This window comes from Cinclus cinclus, chromosome 17, assembly GCF_963662255.1.
Source record: "Cinclus cinclus chromosome 17, bCinCin1.1, whole genome shotgun sequence".
NCBI lineage: Eukaryota > Metazoa > Chordata > Aves > Passeriformes > Cinclidae > Cinclus > Cinclus cinclus.
Genome location: NC_085062.1, coordinates 10705784 through 10719237, shown reverse-complemented (window position 1 = coordinate 10719237; position 13454 = coordinate 10705784). Strand labels below are relative to the sequence as shown.

General features: G+C 47.9%; 3 protein-coding genes across 4 annotated transcripts; 1 reads left to right on the top strand and 2 right to left on the bottom strand.

The window, feature by feature from the left end:
- Positions 1–336: 336 nt before the first annotated feature.
- LOC134050973 (dynein light chain 1, cytoplasmic) lies at positions 337–3553 on the bottom strand. Its single transcript, XM_062504425.1, has 3 exons — positions 3418–3553; positions 2715–2852; positions 337–941 (listed from the first exon to the last, which is right to left on the bottom strand). Exons 2-3 carry the CDS (start codon positions 2844–2846, stop codon positions 804–806), a joined length of 270 nt encoding a protein of 89 aa, XP_062360409.1. The 5' UTR covers positions 2847–2852; positions 3418–3553; the 3' UTR covers positions 337–803.
- Positions 3554–3763: 210 nt separating this feature from the next.
- On the top strand, positions 3764–10429 carry COQ5 (coenzyme Q5, methyltransferase). Of its 2 annotated transcripts, none has more exons than XM_062504572.1 (7): positions 3764–3895; positions 6036–6185; positions 6665–6889; positions 7613–7719; positions 9315–9403; positions 9609–9720; positions 9838–10429. In XM_062504572.1, exons 2-7 carry the CDS (start codon positions 6077–6079, stop codon positions 9937–9939), a joined length of 744 nt encoding a protein of 247 aa, XP_062360556.1. In that variant the 5' UTR covers positions 3764–3895; positions 6036–6076; the 3' UTR covers positions 9940–10429. The 2 variants fall into 2 exon arrangements, with proteins under 2 accessions (XP_062360556.1, XP_062360554.1); XM_062504570.1 differs by lacking the exon at positions 3764–3895 and adding an exon at positions 4662–5660.
- Positions 10430–10566: 137 nt separating this feature from the next.
- DYNLL1 (dynein light chain LC8-type 1) lies at positions 10567–12826 on the bottom strand. Its single transcript, XM_062504079.1, has 3 exons — positions 12734–12826; positions 12028–12165; positions 10567–10949 (listed from the first exon to the last, which is right to left on the bottom strand). The coding sequence occupies exons 1-3, from the start codon at positions 12824–12826 to the stop codon at positions 10812–10814; spliced, it is 369 nt and encodes a 122-aa protein (XP_062360063.1). The 3' UTR covers positions 10567–10811.
- Positions 12827–13454: the final 628 nt, after the last annotated feature.

Genomic DNA, 13454 nt, shown 5'->3' with positions numbered 1-13454 from the left:
TGGTCATAAATGTATGTCTGTATCAAGCAGTACAGAGGGTTTAGCTGCACGAGCAGGCCCCTGGCTCTCACCGCCCCAGGGCTCCCAGTCCCCCCCAGCCCGGGGAGGGTGCAGCTGTTGCCCTTTGCTGCCGGCCCGCAGGGGTGGCCCCACTCCGTGCCCGGTAATGGCGATGAGTCACCCGCGGCCGAGGCCGGATCTGGATGGAGCCCAGGCACGATGGGACTCGTAGTTGTCTGCTGCAATGGGAACGCTGCGGGCCTCACACACAGCCCCGCACACCGCCCCGCGGCTGGCCCGGACACATCACACATCAGCCAGAAATAACAACCTGCCTAGGGTGGAACTTGGCTTTTATTCTCCAGCACACTTCTCCAGAGACAGCAGAAAAAAGAAACAGCTCAGGTTTTTGGACAGCACATCCAGCAAAACGAGAATTATTATTTTGTAAAAGTAAAATCAGAAGAATACAAGAAGTTTGGAACACAAAGAGCTAAACACTGTCAGTACTTGCATAGCACTAGCAGTAATTAGGAAATACAGTAGATGGTTATAAAACTCGCAAAAGCAAAACTGCTCCAAAAGCTCAAATAGCAAATGAGGAGCCTTCTGGAAAAAAAAAAATAAATACAAGGAAGACTTTTTTGGTACTTCTCCTTTTTATATCCACAATGTAATGTCATCTCTTACAATATAATCCCTGCCATCGCCCTTGAAGGTCAAGGCCTGTGTCCTCAGGAAGGCTGCAGTAAACTAGTCAGAGTCCCGTAACTGGATGCAAGTTTCAGAAACAGTCCATGGTTCTAGCCAGACTTGAAAAGAAGAATAGCGACTTGGCCGAGGTAGAAGTAGATGAAGTGCTTGGTCTCATGAGTCACATAGCTGCCAAAGTTCCTTCCCACAATGCAGTGCCAAGTGGGATTGTATTTCTTGTCAAACTCCTGCAAAACAGATCACTACAAATTAAGAACTCTTCCAATAGGTATTTACTTTCTGAGCAAGGCAATCAGATGAAGAACAGATGCTCTTAAGTACTAGGAGTATTTTCTTTACATCTTATTGTTCACTTGCTGCTTAGTCAGGCACAAAACCCCCACAGCGCTTCCTAAGTGAGCAGTAGTAAGTTTAAAACTTTACTTTTGTTGAAGGAAAGTAGTCTTCTATTTTCACATAATTCATAACATGATTGAATCTACAATTCTCAAGTAAAAGATTCACTATTGGTTTTGTACCCACAGAGACAAAACCATAATTTAGACTTCATTGTTTAGCAACAGTACAGCTGCTAAAACAAAATTCTCTGCCACATGCTCTGTAACAGCAATATGATCAATAAATCTAAGCAATTGTGCTTTACATATTTTCAAACAAATCCTATATAAATTCCTAGTAGTTGCAATAAAGAATATTTGAAAAGTACTAAACTCTCTTTTCATAGGTACTTTCTATGTCTGGAGAAGAAAAAAGCCTTTCTGTATTCTAGTCTAGCAAACAATTATTTCTCTAGCAGAAGCAATTGTTCTGCATGGATGAATTACCTCTCATGTTAGAGAAGCTTCTCCAGCCCAGGTATCCCATGTTTTAAAGTTACCTCCACCCCAGGTGTCCTGGAGCAGAGCCTCAGGCTTTGAGTGGTACATCGCACAACAGCTCCAGCTGGGCACCTTCAGAACGACCCCAACAAAGAAATTACCAGGCAATTACACCCTCCCAATCTCAGTTCAGCTCCCCACCCTTCACAGTTCAGACCAATAATAACATTAAGGTCTGGGGAGTTCTTGTTTGTTATTGGGTCATGTCATTGTCTCTGGACAGTCCTTTTTGTCTTTCATGTTGTGGTTTCTGCTAACAGTTCTAACTTCCTTATTTTCCAGCTTGAACTAGCTCTTGAGGCCCTTTTTCATAGTGTTAAGTAAAAGTTAAGATATCTATGTGAAAACTCGCAGCTTGCGGCCTAAACCTTCATCAAATTTAGCTCCTAATTCAAGCAGTTAACTCCGGACAGTTTCAGTCGAATCAGCCTTAACATTTCAACAGCTCTTCCACTCAGATCACTTTAACTTCTACTGACGCACTTTGATTTCTCCGTTCAGCTGAGCTGACAAAGCAGGAAATATAATCTGAACTAGATCTTTCTCATGTATTGTTAATCCGACATAAAAGATGACACAGATGTTGCAAAGAAGAGAAAATCAGTGCCAAGAGGATCTTTTTCTTTTGTGTTTATATCACTACATAAGAAGAAGTGTGATTACAGAGAATTACAGAATACTATATTTCCCCTCCTATTTTTGATCCAGCTGGCAAGAACTGTTAAAAGATCCTTAAGATTAAGTTAAATATAATTGAAACCAAGAAAACCAAGCTTCCTCAGAGGAAAACCACAGGAGAGCTCAACAGAGTCCCTGTATTTTATACTAGCTCATCAGAAGCAGGGACACTCAGGTGCCATTCTATCCTGACGTGAACAACGGGACAGTGGCAAAAAAGGCCGTAAGCACAAAGTACTGTAAGAAAAAAGCAGCACCTAGAAAGGTCCATGTCAAGAATGGGTAAAGGAACACATGTACAACAACCTAAAGAGAAAGTCCAACGTGATTATCTAGCGTCTCTAAGAACTTGTTTTTCTAGCACTACTTGCCTAGCAGCATTCTCCCCAGTTGATTTTTTGTACGCATAGAGATATCATGAGCACGTAACAAGCCAACATCTACCTTCTTTATGTGAGCAGCAATGTCCTTCTCAATGTTGTATTTCTCCAAGGCTTGAGTTGCACACTCCACAGCATCTTGCTGCATCTCTTCCGACATGTCCGCATTTTTGATCACTGCCTTTCGATCACTCATGATTGCCTGCTTGGAGAAATTAAGAAAAAAAAAAAAAAAAAAAAGCAGGAAATTCAAAGTTGCAGGAGCACCTGCCGGAAGCACCTGCTGCCGAGCAGCCGCACAGCTCTCGCCATTCCCAGCGCGCTCTCGGGCGCCGCGCGGTGCCCCCGCCGTGGCCGGGCGTGCCGGGCACGGGCACGGCCCGAGCAGCGGCGGCTCCAGCGCCGGCTCACGTTCGGCACCCGCTCTCCGGCCGGGAGCCGAACAAGCACCGCCGCCCTGCCCGGCCCCGCTCCAGCCCGACGCCGCCCGGGAGCTCCGCCAGAGAGCGCGGCCGCTCCATCGCCCGGCCCGACGGCTCTTCCCTCCCCCGAGGGAGGCCAAGCAAGCCCGGCACGCGCGGCCAAGGGCTCGGAGCCCCGTCTGCCTACAGGGTGCCGCCGGCAGCTGCTGGGGATGCGGGAATATGGGAGGCGGCGGCCAGGGAAGAGCCCAGGCACCGGGGCTGCCCAGTCCCAGACTTTCCGAGCCGGACCCGGCCCCTTTCCGCAGCTGTCCCTGCTCAAAGGTGGCAATGCCTTGCCCTCACCGTCGAGCGGGCGCCGCGATATCGGCGCAGTGCGGACGCAGGGCGGTGAAGGTGCGGGACGGCGCGAAGCGATGCACGCACTCGGCTCCACCGCCGCGGCTGTTTAACCGACCCGCGCGCGCCGCCGGCGCCTCCGAGCGCCCCCGGACCCGCCCCCTCAGCCCCGGCCACCAGCCATTGGTCAACGCCAGCATCACCCCGAGATCTTATTGGCCGCGGTCCGGCGTTCTTGCAGGGTTTTGCCGCAGCAATTTCTTTCAGCCCAGCATGCGTTGCGGCCGTTCCCATGGTGACCGGCGGCCGCGGAGTTGCGCGGCGGGGAGCGGCCTTGGGGAGGCCCCGGGGCCCCGCCTGCCCGGCCAGGCCTGGTGGCTCTCAGGCCGTGCGCAGGCCTTCCCGTCGCTTTGTTTTTTTTTCTTCTCGGCTGAGCTGCTTGAACGCAGGAAGGAAGAAGGGGAAGGAATAACCGTGAGCAGCGGTACGGTTTGGGGGCTGACTGGCTGGAAAGCAGCTCTGCAGAGATGGAAGTCGGGGTCCTCGTGGACAACAAGCTGTCCCTGAGCCAGCAGTGTGCCTTGGGGTCCAAGAAAGCCAATGGAATCTTGGCAAGCATTAGGAAGAGCATTGCCAGCAGGTCAGAGGGGTGATTGTGCCCCTCTGCTCAACCCTCGTGAGGTGCATCTGGAGTGCTGTGTCCAGTTCTGGTCTCAGGACAAGAGAGACACGGAGCTCCTGCAGCGGGTCCAGTGGAGCAGGGATGATTAAGGGACCAGAGTATCTCTCCTGTGAGGGAAGGCTGAGGAAGCTGGGCCTGTTCAGCCTCGAGAAAAGGTGCATGACAGGGGATCTCATTAATGTGTATAAATATCTGAAGAGTGGGTGTCAGAGGATGGACCAGGGTCTTCTCAGTGGTGCTGAGAAGTAGGACAAGAGGCAAACAGGTAGAAACTGATCAGAGGAAGTTCCACCTGAGCATGAAGAACAACTTCACTGTGCAGGTGACTGTGCACTGGAACAAGTTCCCCAGAGAGGTTGTGGAGTCTCCCTCAGTGGAGATATTCCAGAACCATTTGGACACAATCCTGTGCCATGTGCTCTGGGATGACCCTGCTGGAGCAGGAAGGTTGGACCATATGAGCCACAGTGGACCCTTCTAGCATGACCCGTTCTGTGACTCTGTGAATGCAGCTGGTCACTGGTGTCCATGCAGTGTCCATGACTACAGGGTAAGAGGGACTGTCCCAATAACTGCTCTGGTAGGCAGAGATCATCTGTCACTATAGCTGAGGCTGAGAAAAATATCCAACAAAACCAAATATGATGCTTTGGAGGGCATTCTGCGGCAAAGAACATAGAGATTAAAAATATGAGAAAAATAGGAGAAAATAATGTGATCTGACGGTGCTAAAAGTGCCAGTATGGCAGGAAAGTCCTGGGTGATGGAGGCCAGCTCATACCCTGGGAATGCAGTCCCTGGGCTGGTTTTAACAGCATGATGTCATCTCTCCTGGGAATGGGTTAAGTAACTTCTTTGTATCTACAAAGTTGGCAGAACTCCTGGATGATTCAAATAATGTGATAAGCAGGGCAGGTTTTGGGGGGAGGGGGAGAAAAGAAGAAAAAAGGTTTCTATCGTGTCCTAATGCTCCCGACAGGAATCAAGGCACCTTTCACTTCTTGCAATTTATCAGAACCCACAAACCCTCACTCCTGTTCCCCACGAGGCTTCACTGTAAGTGAAGGAAACTGCAAAATTAGAAATCTAAAGAAAATCTAGGTAAAGATAAAATAAAGTTTAATAAAACTATTTGCCAAATTACTCAAGTACACCGTGAGGGTTATGTTTGGTTTGGATTTTTTTTTTTTTCCCCGTCACGTTTGTCCTCGCAGCACAGGTTCCACTGCGCCGAGGAGCAGCGGTGGCACAGGGGGTAGTTCCGTGACCGTGCCCGGCAGAAGCGGCGTCCCCTTGTGCTGCGGAGAACGCGCGGCTCTCGCGTCCCTTCCCGGCAGGAACAGCGGCTCGGCGGAGCGCGGCTCCCGGGTCCGTCCCCGGTAGGAGCCCCGCCCCCGGTGCCGCCCCCGGTGCCCGAAGATGGCGGCAGCGCGGCTGTGCTGCTGCCGCTGCCGGGCGCTGCTCTCCCGGCCCGCCGGAGCTCTGCGGGCGCGCCGCGGCTTGGCCGCGGGGCCGGAGATGCACTTCGGCTTCCAGACCGTGACGGAGGAGGAGAGGAGGGAGAAAAGTGAGGGCGGCGGCGGGAGAGGGCGGGCCGGAGCCCGAGCCGAGCTGTGCTCCCGGGCAGCCGGTGGTGGTTCTCCAGAGAGCTGGGGACGTGTTTGGGGCTGGACCCTTGTTTGAGGCATTGCCGGGAGTCTCGGTATCACTGTTATTTCCCTCAGCTCGCGAGGCTGTGTTTCTCCAGAGACCTTTGTCAGGCAGCAGGCTCAATAGGATTCAAACTTCTTTTTTTTTTTTTTTTTTTTGCAATGAGTTTTCATGTGATATTTTTCAGTTCCACGTAATGACAGACCTCCACACGTCAATAAAGGACACGTTTTACTTAGACTTAAGCATCTGGAAGTAAATTGCATCTCATTGCCATGTCCTTTCTTTGCAGTTAATCAGGTCTTTGAAAGTGTGGCCAAGAAATACGATGTAATGAATGATTCAATGACTCTAGGAATTCATCGGGTGTGGAAGGATATCCTCATGCATAAAATGAACCCTTGTCCAGGAACACTCCTCCTTGATGTTGCTGGGGGAACAGGTAAATAATTTTGGTGAGTTCCGCATAACAATGCCTCGCTGTTTTTCAGCAGTTTGAGTCTGCTCAGAATTACCTTGCCTGCTGGGTTTTTTTCCTCACCCTTAGCTCCCTGTCCTTAAGACTGGTGAAGCATTTACTTGACTTTTCCAGAGGAGGGTTGAGAACTCATATCTTTGTGTTTTATAATATCTTGCTTTAAGGGTCTGAAAGTGTTATAGTCTTGCCATGATATATTATGGAAAACTGTGAATGTGTAGAATGTCATGGACTCTTTGATTTTAATAAATTCCCTTTTTGTTTATGTACATGTACACACAACTCTTTCTGTGGCTACACAGTGTGTCTGAGGGAGTGTTTTTATAAATATATCAGACTAAAAAGAAATAGTAAGTCAGTTGGATGTTCAAAGCCTTATGTTTCAACTTCCTGGAGTCAGAAAAGATTCCAAAATGTTTATCTTTCCTTTAAAACAACTGCAGGTGACATCGCCTTTCGATTCATTAATTATGTTCGCTCTGTACGACAACGTCAGCTCCAGAGGAAGCTCAAGCACCATCAGAATTTGTCATGGCAGGAAATTTTTGAGAGTTACCAGAAAGACGAATTTAACTCACTAGGGGATTCCCAAGTGGTGGTCTGTGACATCAACAGGGAAATGTTAAAAGTTGGGAAGCAGAAAGCACAGCATCTTGGCTACTCTGAAGGTAAATAATGATTGTACCATGGCAGTAACATTCCTGATAGCAAGAAATTGTAAGGGGCAGAGGTTTTTTCGTGTTTCTCTGTGGACATTCACCAAGAGTGGGAGCTGTGTGTGGGGAAAAGAACCATGAGTTGCACAGCCACTGATTCTGCATTTTGTCTGCTTGCCAATAACCTGGAGCTCTGTGCCTCACAAATAGACGTGGTCTTGATCCTTTGGGGACTAGGAAGCAACACAGCTGCAACTGCATCACATACTGATAGTCCTGGTGGAGGGAGTGTGCCTTTTCATGTTCCTCAACCTGTGGAAGCTTTCTAGCAAAATGTATTAAGTGTTTTGGCCATTGTTGCATGGCAAGATGGTAGTAATTGTCTATAGCTACACTTCCAACTTTTTCAACTTTACACTTTTTACAGCTTTGCCACAAACAAATGGCAGCCAGCAGTGCTTTCCACTGTGATGCAAGGTCTGGGTAAAATCTTTGTCACACATACATGCTGTATGTATTTGCAGAACAGTGTTTTGACTGATCTGCAAAATTAACTACTCTGTCCTGAAGGATTCTTGAGTATAGGCCAAGATGTCTTTCCGCCATCAAAACTGCAAAATGGAAACATTTGTTTTCAAAATCACTTTAAAAATAATCAATTCCTTTTAGAATGGGTAAGTTCTAGCCTTTCTGGAGCAGTCTGAGTTCAGTTCTGTGGCTTGTCTTTTACTGCAGGCTTGTCCTGGGTACTTGGGAATGCTGAAGAGTTGCCCTTCGATGATGATAAATTTGATGTTTACACAATTGCCTTTGGAATCCGAAATGTAACTCGTATTGATTTGGTAAGTTGCTATAGTGTATCCTGACACGGGGTCCTTATGATTTTTAAACCTCCAAAGGAAGCAAAGTAGGAACTCCTTTGAATAAAAGAAGATCCTAGTCTACTCTTTAAACATTTAAAATAAGTGGCATGTAGTATGCAACTTTTTGAATGGAAAATGCAATTCAATGCCCCACCTTTGTCATGAAAAGATAGATTTATACCAGTTGCACCCAGTCCTTCCAGCTTGCCAAGCCACACAGTTTCTTCCTAAGGCAAAGGGCTGTATGCTACAGTCATTCCCCACTTTCTCCTGACCTATGGCATGGCTGAATCTACGCATGCACAGGGCAGTCAGCCTGCATATGTCAAATCTTCCTGCAGTACCTGATCTATATCCCACCAACAGTGTGTCCAGTTCTTCCTGTCCCCTTCTGTTTCCCTGCCTAAGCCAACAGAACTGCCAGAGCAGAGTGGGGAGGAGGCTGCTGCCCCCACTGCTGTTGCTCAGCCCACTTCTGCTGAGTGTCTTTACACTGGCTGGTGGCAGAGCTCCCTATAAAGAACAAGTATGATTTTAATTAGGATAAGTAGTACTCTTTGTTCTGAGCTATCTCTGTCCTTTGAGGTCTGGCTGTTGTAGGGGTGACACCTGTCTGGATGCACTAGTTGTCTGTTTTGAAGGAGTCTGTTACAACCTTTGCAGAGCCCTGTGGAAATAGAATAATTTGGATCCAAACCACCTTGAACCATATGCCTTTGAACTTTATGTGCATGGCTTTTTGTGGTGCTTTGTCTGCAGCCTTCCAAAGCACAGGCTCTTTGCCTTCATGCATACAGCAGTCTGGTAGCAGAGCTCCCTAGAGACCTGATACCAAACACACCAAGCTGCCAACTCTTTTGCAGAGTTCCTGTGTAGTGTTTATATTTTATCCCATAGGAACAGGACAGTTGAAGTCAAGCAGATGTACAAGCTTCAGAGGTTCTGGAATACAGTTCTGCTCTTGTATGATAGAATATACAGTTTTGAACAGGATTTTGTCTAGATTCTTGTTAGCTGTTCTGTTTTGATGCAGAATGGAATTTTCAAATTAACCAAAGATTTTCTTCTTTCTCTTTCCCTCCTTGCTCATCCAAAACCCAGTATCATTCCTTCTTTGAACCTTTGGGTGTGCCTCACAGTAAAATCTTTTCTTTTGATTTAAAAAAAAAATTATTAATGCCCATTTCTGGTTTTCAGTTTCTTGTAGCTGAGTCACCTTATCCCTTTTGTGTTTGGTCTGTAATTACAAGAGCTCTGCCAACAAACTTTCATCAACTGCAAGCAGCAAAGAAAAGAAATTGCAACCCTAACATCACAGTTTTGACACAAAGGCTTGTAAAATCTATTACTGTTACAGCAGGAGTATTTGTGGTTTGGGTTTGTGGCACATTTAGGTTATTTTTTTTTTTTTACTTGTCTTGAGATGCTTCCCTACAGTAAATATTGCAGATTGCCAGTCAGGATACTCTTCATTCCCCTCAGTCCCCTGAGTTGTGTGATAATATCACGTGGCATGATAATAGGCAGGTGTGCTGTTCTGCAGAAGCAAACTTACCACATCTGCTTTGTCTCAGGCACTTCAAGAGGCCTATCGTGTGCTGAAGCCAGGAGGAAGATTTCTCTGCCTTGAATTTAGTCATGTCAGCAACCCTCTTCTTTCCAGGTAGGAACATGGTGATGCTTTATGCCATGTCACAAGGCTATCTTGTTTGTACTCAGACAGAATAAGAGGTGCAGGTACTTTGAGACCACATCTTGGTGCACTTTTAAAACCAGCTACAGAGTGTATAGTGGCACAGAGCCCAGCTCGTGTTGGAGAGGGTTTAAATTTGTTTCTATTAATCTGTATTTACCATCTCTCTGTGCAGGCTCTATGATCTCTACAGTTTCCAGGTTATCCCTGTTCTGGGTGAGGTTATTGCTGGTGACTGGAAATCTTACCAGTATCTTGTGGAGAGCATCCGACAGTTCCCTCCTCAGGTAAAGTAGGATTCCCCCAGATTCACTAACACACAAAACACAATTACAGCATAATCTTGTGGCCAACTGTTTTACAGGCCTCCAGGTTGTTAATAATTATGGCACTTATTTTTTCAGGAGGAGCTGAAGGCAATGATTGAAGATGCAGGCTTTTTCAAAGTGGATTATGAGAATTTAAACTTTGGCATTGTTGCCATTCACTCAGGTTTCAAACTGTGAATCTGTGTAGCAAAACACCAAAAGTATAATTTTCATGAGGGGTATGAAAGCTGTGGAATTTTCACAGTGTCAAGAGGAGTTTTAAGAACTTGTGCAACAGATGCTTACTCAGCAGCCAGACCCAGAACACAAATTACCTCTCCCCACAAAGAAACCTGTGGAGTGACTCCAGTGGTGTTTCTTACACTTGCATTTCCCTTCAAGTGTAAAGGATGTGACCAAAACTGAGCAATGCTAACAAGTAAAGCAAGTTGGCAGTGGGTGTGGATACAGTAAAAGACTGATTAGTCTCTAAATAAGATGCCTTTCTTTTTACTAAGCTTTAAGGAGGATATTATACTTGTGAGAAGTAACTTGGATTTATGAAGTAACTATGGACTTTTATAAAGATGTTATTATCTTTGTCAGGTGAAGTTTAAGGATTTTTTTCCCATGACTTCTTTACTTCTTTCAAAGACATATGGAAGGCTTGTGAAATAAAAGAGCTCTGCAGCAACTTTTTTCTACTTAAATCAGTCTTTTATGGTTTCCTAAAAAAGGATGGATTTGGGGTGCAGGAAAAGAGGTGGGGATGTTCATCCTTCATTCACACAGCAATAAAGAGGGTAATGCAAGAGGGCAAAGGGATAAACTTGTTCCAACGGTTTTATTAGCAAAGAAGCCATCTTCTGAAAGAAAATAAATACAAGGAAGACATTTTTGCTTTTCTATATAGCCACAATGAAAATACCAGGCGCTACAGCAAAATCCCTGACCATTAACAATACAACAAAACACCTGAAGATCAAGATGTGTTTTCCCAGGAAGGCTGAAGGTGGGAATCAGTATGCAGTCCTGTACCCAGGTACAAGTTTCAGAAACAGTCCATGGTTCTAGCCAGACTTGAAAAGAAGAATAGCGACTTGGCCGAGGTAGAAGTAGATGAAGTGCTTGGTCTCATGAGTCACATAGCTGCCAAAGTTCCTTCCCACAATGCAGTGCCACGTGGGATTGTATTTCTTGTCAAATTCCTACAGAATAGAGAATTAGAAAGTCAGCATTTTCGTGGTAATTATACTAATATTGTCTAACAGTTGGGGAGCTTTTTTTGGCAATGATTTGTCACTTGTTAACAAGTATCACTTTGGAAGAAGGCAATTAAGGAGCAGCATATGTTCTTAAGCACAAGGATCATCTGTCACTCTATAACTCATCTGCTGCTTAGTCATACAAAAAAAAAAAGGTGCCTTTAAGCAGAGCAGGAATAAACTTAAAACATAGGTTTGGGGAGGTAACTTTTTCCCTAAAGTCATGCTGTGATCTTAAACAATAACTTCTAAGAATTTGTCTGCTTGTTCTGAATCTCCAACAAAATGGGTATTTTAACTTCATTAGCTATTTTTTGTAACAAGGAAGCATGGAAAATTCTCTGCCACATTTGTGACACCCAGTCATGAGATGATGATGTGACACACTGCTGGCAGGAGCCTGCTAGAGCTAAACTCCTGTGTACAGGTCTACAGCAAGCAAACCCATGCAGTCAGTGGATTTATACTGCAGCACCTAACAGCTGTCAGCTGAAGAGATTTTTGTGAGGATATGGAAGTTTCTGTTCTGCTCAACCACACCCTTCAGCTCCTTGCAGCTCAGTCAGGCTCCCAGTAGGAGTCAAGAGAGAAAATGTGATGAACAGTAAGCTATGAACCATCTGTTCAGCATTAGCATGAACAGCTTATCTTACATGTGGTGGGAAAGAGAAAAAACCAAACCCACTTATTACATGGTGTGCAAACCACCACTCTTTAAATAGGCTGCACAGAGCCCGTGTCTTGTACCAGCTCATCAGTCACAGGGACAGTCAGGTGCCACTCTCTGCTCACCTGGATAATGGGACAGTGGCAGAAAAACTGTAAGGCACTACGTAAGACACTTTGTAAGACAAAAGCAGAAGGACCTAGAAAGGTCCACATAAAGGGTGGGGAAAGGAATACGAAGAGAGAAAGTCTAACTTGATTCTAGTGCCTCTAGAACTCGTTTCTCTAGAGCTACTTGCCTAGCAGCATTCTCCCCAGTTGATTTTTCATGAGCACGTAACAAGCCAACATCTACCTTCTTTATGTGAGCAGCAATGTCCTTCTCAATGTTGTATTTCTCCAAGGCTTGAGTTGCACACTCCACCGAGTCTTGCTGCATCTCTTCCGACATGTCCGCATTTTTGATCACTGCCTTTCGATCACTCATGATTGCCTGCTTGGAGAAATTAAGAAAAAAAAAAAAAAAAAAAAAAAAAAAAAAGCAGAAAATTCAAAGTTGCAGGAGCACCTGCCGGAAGCACCTGCTGCCGAGCAGCCGCACAGCTCTCGCCATTCCCAGCGCGCTCTCGGGCGCCGCGCGGTGCCCCCGCCGTGGCCGGGCGTGCCGGGCACGGGCACGGCCCGAGCAGCGGCGGCTCCAACGCCGGCTCACGTTCGGCACCCGCTCTCCGGCCGGGAGCCGAACAAGCACCGCCGCCCTGCCCGGCCCCGCTCCAGCCCGACGCCGCCCGGGAGCTCCGCCAGAGAGCGCGGCCGCTCCATCGCCCGGCCCGACGGCTCTTCCCTCCCCCGAGGGAGGCCAAGGAAGCCCGGCACGCGCGGCCAAGGGCTCGGAGCCCCGTCTGCCTACAGGGTGCCGCCGGCAGCTGCTGGGGATGCGGGAATATGGGAGGCGGCGGCCAGGGAAGAGCCCAGGCACCGGGGGAGCCGCCGGGACACGCGGGGTCCCGGTACCGGGATGGCCGAGTCTCTCGGGGAGCCGCCCCCGCCCCGTCGCTCACCGTTCGGGCGGTGCAGAGCCGAGCGCAGCGGTCCGGTCCGTCCGCGCCTCGCAGCGCCTCTGCCCCGCCCCCTGCGCGCCGACCGCCCCCCATTGGCTACCGGCACCGCCTCCCGGGCGCCCATTGGCCAGCACTGCCGGTCCCCGAGCGCCCATTGGCCAGCACTGCCGGTCCCCGAGCGCCCATTGGCTGCGGTGCGGCTCCCGGCAGGGTTTTACTGCAGCGTTGTCTTGCGGCCCGGGATGCTCCGCGCCGCGTCCGTTCTCATGGCGACCGGCGGGATGCGGGGACGTAACGGGAGCACAGGGCGCCTGTTTTGGGATGTTCGCGTAGATTTGCGCTGTGTGTGGAAAGCTTCCGGTCCTGACTCCCGTGCTACTGATCTGCTGCGCCAGTGGAGGTTTAGGTTGGACATTTAGGAGGAATTTCTTCACAGAAAGGGTGATTGCTGCCCAGGGAGGTGGTGGTGTCACCGTCCTGAAGGTGTTTAAGGAAACTCTGGACATGACATTGAGTGCCGTGGTCTGGTGGACATCGTGGTATTCGGTCACCAATTGGACTCGATGATCTCAGAGGTGTTTTCCAATCTTATTCTGTGATGCTGTGTGGCATCATCAGGTGTTCCTGGGTAAAAAACTTGTTCCTTTAAGTATGCTCGGTCTCCAAGGCATTGTAATGTGTCCACCAGCTTCTGTAAAACACCTTTCCAGAGTTGATACGT

Excerpts from the sequence above, each read along its gene's own strand:
- COQ5 (XM_062504570.1), top strand. The coding sequence starts at position 5,513 with ATGGCGGCAGCGCGGCTGTGCTGCTGCCGCTGCCGGGCGCTGCTCTCC. Across the intron at positions 9,404-9,608 it reads AGCAACCCTCTTCTTTCCAG|GCTCTATGATCTCTACAGTT; the intron begins GTAGGAACATGG and ends CTCTCTGTGCAG. Across the intron at positions 9,721-9,837 it reads TCCGACAGTTCCCTCCTCAG|GAGGAGCTGAAGGCAATGAT; the intron begins GTAAAGTAGGAT and ends TTATTTTTTCAG.
- LOC134050973 (XM_062504425.1), bottom strand. The coding sequence starts at position 2,846 with ATGAGTGATCGAAAGGCAGTGATCAAAAATGCGGACATGTCGGAAGAG. Across the intron at positions 942-2,714 it reads TTGCTGCTCACATAAAGAAG|GAGTTTGACAAGAAATACAA; the intron begins GTAGATGTTGGC and ends TCTGTTTTGCAG.
- DYNLL1 (XM_062504079.1), bottom strand. The coding sequence starts at position 12,826 with ATGGGGGGCGGTCGGCGCGCAGGGGGCGGGGCAGAGGCGCTGCGAGGC. Across the intron at positions 12,166-12,733 it reads GGCTCTGCACCGCCCGAACG|GCAATCATGAGTGATCGAAA; the intron begins GTGAGCGACGGG and ends TTCTCCAAGCAG. Across the intron at positions 10,950-12,027 it reads TTGCTGCTCACATAAAGAAG|GAATTTGACAAGAAATACAA; the intron begins GTAGATGTTGGC and ends TCTATTCTGTAG.